This window comes from Charadrius vociferus, unplaced genomic scaffold, assembly GCF_000708025.1.
Source record: "Charadrius vociferus isolate BGI_N301 unplaced genomic scaffold, ASM70802v2 scaffold62, whole genome shotgun sequence".
NCBI lineage: Eukaryota > Metazoa > Chordata > Aves > Charadriiformes > Charadriidae > Charadrius > Charadrius vociferus.
The window spans coordinates 3,961,313-3,967,814 of record NW_009647419.1 but is presented as its reverse complement, the minus strand read 5'-3'; the positions used below and the strand labels follow the sequence as shown (position 1 = coordinate 3,967,814).

At 59.8% G+C, this 6,502-nt stretch overlaps 1 protein-coding gene across 1 annotated transcript in view; it reads right to left on the bottom strand.

Annotated features, from left to right (window-relative positions):
• Positions 1 to 2,559: 2,559 nt before the first annotated feature.
• The window catches only part of CAPN11 (calpain 11), a 9,908-nt gene continuing 5,965 nt past the window's right edge, over positions 2,560 to 6,502 (bottom strand). The window contains 9 exon segments of the mRNA XM_009880415.1: positions 2,560 to 2,997; positions 3,249 to 3,307; positions 3,383 to 3,499; positions 4,298 to 4,376; positions 4,507 to 4,575; positions 5,443 to 5,507; positions 5,606 to 5,663; positions 6,002 to 6,067; positions 6,340 to 6,379. Of these exon segments, the coding sequence (XP_009878717.1) occupies positions 2,971 to 2,997; positions 3,249 to 3,307; positions 3,383 to 3,499; positions 4,298 to 4,376; positions 4,507 to 4,575; positions 5,443 to 5,507; positions 5,606 to 5,663; positions 6,002 to 6,067; positions 6,340 to 6,379 (580 nt within the window). The 3' untranslated portion in view covers positions 2,560 to 2,970.

The window sequence follows — 6,502 nt, the reverse complement described above, 5'->3', positions numbered from 1 at the left end:
CCCCTGGCGCCCCCCCTGCCGATAGCGGCCTGCCGGCTGCTGGGGCTGGCGAGGGAAGGGATCTGCCAGCTGGCACCCAGAGGGAGGGAGGGGGCTTCTGCTTAGGCTACGCCGGAGGGCACCTGTCATCCCAAAGTCAGGGTGTCACTGTGCCCTACAATTGGGCCTGTGTGTGTGTGACGAGGCCCTGCAGCTGGGACAGTGATGACAGCTCTGCTTGCCTCCTCCCCACCTGAGCCCTTGTTTGCCTGGGGCTTTGGAGTTGCACGGAGGAGCAGGGAGCCCGAGCTGGCAAGCCCCAAAGTACCCCCCACCTCTGCAGGGGGCAGCTCAGCTCACAAGTAGCCAAGAGCTGAGTGCAAGTAGCCCACCTCCATCCAGCCCTGGGGAGCTTCCAGAGGAGAGGGCAGCTTGGGGAGGCAGCTGGGGGGGGGTTGCTCCCTCCTGCCATCTCACCTCTGCTCCCTTCTGTGCTCTGAGCCGGGCTGGCTTGTCCCAGAGCTGGGTGGTGCCCCACTGTGGGGACACTGGCCCCATAGAGCTGGGCTGGCACAAAGGGCTCCCACACGGGGGATACTGAGATGCTGGGGGGGACAAGGTGCGGAAGGGCACTCCTATTCCAAATGCTGAGCACCCCTGCGGGCATCTGGGCTGCGATGGCCTTCTGGGGTGTCTGCAAGGGGCAGGATAGACATGCTGACAGCGAGTCCTGCTCTGAGCTGTGCAGTGAAAAGCCCCACCACCCGGTCCTCCACTGCCATTTCCATGGAAGGCTTTTCCCTCCAGCTGTAACTTGCACGGCCTCAAAGGAAGCAGGAGAAAACATCGACGCAGGGTCCCTTTCCAGGGTCCAGAGCTCCAGGTTGCTCTCCACTCCCACCCACTCCATGGTTAACTCCACCCTAGCCCCTCCCCAACCCACCTTTCTTAAAGAGCAGACCCCAGCTCTGCCACCAGCAGAAGAGACCTTGGCAAGGGGACAGCCGGGGCAGCAAACCATGACCAACATTAATCCACCCCATTGCAAAGTCTGCCAGGCCAAACCCAGCCTGGCCGGCTGCCTTCAGCCGCTGGCAAGGCACGGGGACGAGGAGTTTAAACTGCTCCAGCTGCTTGCATGGCAGAGGCACCCAGTGGTGCCCTGGGGAGGCCTTTGGGACACCATGGCCAGACCCGGGGCTCCCCTAGTTGAGCAGGAACATGGCTGCACTCACATCCCCGGGGCACAAGCTGGGATGAAGCTGTCCCGGCTCCCCATCCCAGCCTGGCACTAACACTCTCCTCCTCCCACCAACACCGGGGAGCAAGCACCGGCTTTTCCTCCACTTGAAAAATCCCTGGGATAACCACACAGCCCTGCTAACAGCATGCTGCTTGCTCTCACTTTGAAGAGCAGTGTCCCCTTACATCTCTCACATGGTGTGGCACCTGTGTTGGCATTAAGACCCGCCCCCTCCAAAGGAAGAGATGAGTTTTATAAAATCCTAGGGGATATGGACCTTCCCATCCCAATGGCAAGACCTGTACCTGGTGGTTCTCCTCCACCTGTGGCCCAGGCTGGACAAGCAATGTGCCTTGGGCTTGACTCCGCGTCTTGTCACCCCAGCCCAGGCCACAACGAGCAGAAGGAGGATGCGACCCCCCCCAAGTCACTTGCCCAGGCCACACATCCAACAGATTTCGGTTTATTCCCGGAGTGCACAGTGAGCAGGGTGAGGAAGCGGAGCTGCCGGGTGGGCAGCAGTGGTTATTGCTGCAGGCGCATCCTCCAGCGACGACGGGGGTCTGGGGGAAGCTGCCTGCCTGCCTCCACAGGGCAAAGGACGGGCTGTCGCCCCCCGCCAAGCTGGAGCCACCCCGTTACCCCAGAAGAAGGTGAGGGGAGTAGAGGAGCACAGAGAAGTGCAAATATGTTGGCACCAGAGCCCATCCACGCTGGGCGAAGGAGCCCAAGGGAAGAGGAGAGTGTAACAGTGTGGGAGGGTGAGGGAAAGGTGGGGAAACCCCCCCCACAACTGCGTGCAGAACAACACCCAAAACACCCACCCCCCCACCTCTGGGGGAAGGCATCGCCTCCGGTGTGCTGTTGCCCCCGCCCCCAACTCTGCTATAAATAGGGGCCGTGGATGCCCCAGGAGCTCCCAGGGGTGGGAGGGGAGGCCAAGCTACTCTGACAGCGGTGGCATTGCTGTGCCTACACGGAAGAGGGGAGTTTCTGCTGCACTACAGGGTGGCACGTGTTCACATGGTGGAGTAGCCCCCAAACATTCAGTGCTTAAGTGGCAGGGCTTGACCCAGTTGTGGGGCAAAGACAGAGGCATGGAGATGGGAGGGGATGTGTTGAAGGCCACGCAGAAAGAGCCAGTGGGCTCCATGCTTTGGTCGTGCTTAGTGGTGAGGAGTGCAGTGCAAGGGCTTCAAGAAGAAGAATATGGCCAATCCTCCTCCCAGAAGGCCACTCTGGCTCCCCAGGAACCTGCTGCCTCTGCCTGGGCAAGACAGAACCTTGCTGATGCTCCCAGGTGTGCGCAGAGACGGGCAGTGCGTGCCAGCGGGGATGGGTCAGCACTAGAGCAAGCGATAGGAGTCCCCCTTCTCTTCCCTCTGCAGCTCCTGCCTCTCCTGGCTCCACAGCCGGCCCCCAGCCTGCTCCTTCACTCCCCACAAGCTTGGTGCGGGGATGCACAGGTACCCCATGCTGCTTGCCCTCCTCTTGTTCTAGGGTGGGGAGAGGAGGGGGTGAGCGGAAAGAAGCCCACCCCAGAAGAGGAGAAGGGCATCCCCTGCCTGCCTTGACCCCTGGTCCACCGGAGAGGGTGGCCCAAGGCTTGCCGGGAGGCAGGGCTGGCGGCTCAGCGTGGGATGGAGCAAGGGGGGAAAAGTATCCTGTGTCCACAGATCCAAGGGGAGGCACTTGGAAGGGGCCTGGCCTGCCGAGGTGTCCCAGCTACAGCAGATCTGTCGTGGCTCTTAGCCACACATCGTCAGCAGCAGCCACTGGGAAGGAGAGGGAGAAGGAATGAGCAGGGGCTGGTGCATTTTTGACGTGCCCTCATGTGTCAACTTTGACAGCCCTCCAAGAAACACAGAGCCCGCAGCAACCCCGTTTTCTCATCTTCATCTTTTATGGGTTCCTTCCCTACCCAAGGAACTGAAGGGCTTTCTACCACCCACTCCAGGTGCCACATTCACCCTAATGCCTTGTCCCCTTGTCTCCCACCCTACCGCCCACTGGGCCGAGTGCTCACCTCGGAAATGTTCATGACAGCAGTGCCAGTGCCTTCGGGGTCCATGCTGCGGAAGAACCCTGCAGGGGCACAAGAGCAAGGTGAGCAACGCAACCCTCTGTCCCTGCCCTCCCTGCCCCAGAGCCACCACTCACTGAACATGGCCTCCAGCTTCACGAGGCAGCAGACAAAGTTGTCAAAGTCCACACCCATGTCAGCGTCTGCATAGCGGGCCACCACCACCTGATGCAGCTTGTTGTTCAGCTTGAAACCTGCAAGGCAGAGAGCAGTCAGCACCCCAGGGAGGCAGCAGAGGAGGATGTAACTATGAAAGTCCATGCCCCCACCTGAAGGGGCTACCAGCCCAGCCAAGGAAGGGCACTATGTCCAGCCTCAGCAGAAAGAGGGGATGCTCTCCCTGGAGCCATATGACTAGTTAGTTCACTAATCCACCCCAGGCTTCTGCTTCACCAGGATGGGACTCTGTAGGTCAGAGGAGGACAGAGGCTGGGACCACCTCGTGTGCGTCCCTAACTCCGAGGCTCCAGCACTTGGCACACTTGGCACAGTTGGGATGGAAAGAGCCCAGTGCAGACATGGGCCACATCTCAAGCAGTCAGCACCCCAGGGAGGCAGCAGAGGAGGATGTAACTATGAAAGTCCATGCCCCCACCTGAAGGGGCTACCAGCCCAGCCAAGGAAGGGCACTATGTCCAGCCTCAGCAGAAAGAGGGGATGCTCTCCCTGGAGCCATATGACTAGTTAGTTCACTAATCCACCCCAGGCTTCTGCTTCACCAGGATGGGACTCTGTAGGTCAGAGGAGGACAGAGGCTGGGACCACCTCGTGTGCGTCCCTAACTCCGAGGCTCCAGCACTTGGCACACTTGGCACAGTTGGGATGGAAAGAGCCCAGTGCAGACATGGGCCACATCTCACTACCACGACAGGTCAGCTCCAAGCACACAGTATAGGCTAGTTTTACTCTTCTCCAGCTACTTGGGACAGGGGACCGACAGCAGGAACCCCCTCCCCAGCCCCCAGCTCAGCCCTATCCTTCTCCAGACCTACCAGCTGACTCTAGAGCCATGCGCATCTCATAGGAGCTCATGGTGCCCGACTTATCCAGGTCGTGCTGACGGAAGATCGTCTGCAAAAATATCACAGAGGACGTGAACGGCAGGCTCTCCTGTGGCCTGCAGCCTGGCTGTCCCCTCACCCTGCTGCCCCAGGAGGGGTGCTACCCCTTTGCAGTGCACCATGCCCCTGCTCCTCCTCACCAGCCAGCTGCGGATCTTGTTCCACAGGATCTGGAACTCCACCAGCCCGAGGCGGGCACTGCCATCTTTCTGGGGAGCAGAGGGTCAAGGAGAAAGCAGCCAGCAAAGGGGGTGGTATAAACGCAAAGCCATCAGATCTCAGCCACCCGAGGCGAAAAAAGCCTGGCCCCACTTGGCCTGCCTAATTTTCCCCTCAACTCCCCCTCTTTGTCCTGCAGCATCAGTAAGATGAGAGCCTGTGACCCAGCGGGGAAAGTGCAATGCTTAAACTAGCTGCCGTGCCACTCCCTGGGAGCAGCTGTGCTGCTGCTGTAGGAAGCACATTGCTGTCATGTCCTTGGAGCAGAACTGGGTTGGCCTGCAACAAAAGGGGATGCTGCAGGGCCAGGCTGGAGAAGGGCTAGGAGGTGTTCCTCTACCCTCGGCCTGACCACTCAGCTGCATGTGCTTGCACAGGCAGGAACACAGGCCATGAGTCCTGTCGCTTTACACCTCTCATCCTTAGCTGCTGGACTGGATGGTTTGAGAGGAAAGAAGCTCAACAGCCCTCATTCCTTTCCAGGAGTGCCTCCAAGGCTGGGTGGCATCATGGCACACCAGGCTGGGGAGCCTGCGGGGAAGGGAAGCACAGGGCACTTCCTCCTGGAGAGGAAGGTTGAAGACGTGAGTGGGGCTGGGCTGGGCTTCTGGCAGTGGAGCCAGGACCTAAAGAAAGCAGGGGAAGTGATGGCCCTTTTCAAAAAACCCGCTGCTAAAGCCCAACTGTGTAGGGCAGGTGGCCCTGAGGCCACAAGGATCCCTTCCTTCCTTCTCTCCCCTGGTTGAACAGCCTTGGCATGGCCAGAGAGCCAAGACCCAGCTCCCACGGAGAAGCCGTGCTGCTGGCAGGCTAAGGACCAGGGAAGCTGGCCCCAGCCCACAGCGCCAAGAGGATACATCCATCAGGTTGACCATGTTGCGGCACGAGTCCAGGCTGAACCCATCCGTCTTCAGATCTTTGTCTGAGAAGGAAGGAGGGGGTTGAGCACATGCATCAAAAACCAACCTGCTGAGCAGCCCTGGGCCATGGGGAGCAAGGGGCGGGAAGCACAGTGCTTACGTCTAGCGATGACTCTGTTCAGAATAGTCCGGAGCTCAAAGACGCTGATTTCCATGTCCTACAGCAGGAGCAGAGTTAGCAGCACCCCTTGCCCACTCTCCACCCCACTTGCGGCCATTCCCCACCTCCTGCCTAAATATCTCCACCTTAGTCACAAAACATCAGGGTGCCATTGCATTTCCTGCACACCCAGAAGAGTTTGGGCCACAGCTGGATGCCCCTTCCCCAAATCTGCTCCCGTCACACCACCCCTGGGCTGAGCCGTGGCAGAGATGGACTTGTCTGCAAGATTGGACTGAACACGTATGGGGTGGGCTGGAGGTCTCATAGCCAGGGGTCCTGTCCCATCCCTTCCCCAGGCCAGGGCCCCCCAGAGCTCAGTGCAGCCGTACCCACCTCCCCTGCCAGTTGCTGGAACATGTTCTTGAAGCCGTCCTCTATGTCATCCTCAGTTATTTCCTCCTGGGGTGGCGCAGGCCAGAAAGAAGAGGATAGTGGTCAAACCTGGGCTCTGCTCTGCCTCCCAGGCTCAGCAAACCCAAAGGGTTCCCCAAGGGAAGCTCTTCTTTGTCATTCTCTTCTTTGTTACTTCCCACATCCCCATCACCTCAACCTTGCCAGCCCCTCTCCAGCCACAGTGACATCCCAAACCCAGGCAGCTACCTCCTGCCTGCAGCTCCCCCTCCCAAGCCCCAGAGCCTCCGCAACAACTGAACCAAAGTGGCAGCTCCTACCTCATCTGCCAGATCTGCCGAGATCTCCTCATCCAGCTCCCTGGGGGCAGAAAGAAGGAAACCAAAGTCATGAGCGGAGTCCCCAGCCAGCAGGCTGCCTGCGGTGGGAAAATGTCCCACCGCTCACAGACACAGGGGGTCCCCTGGCCCGGCCGGGGCTCAC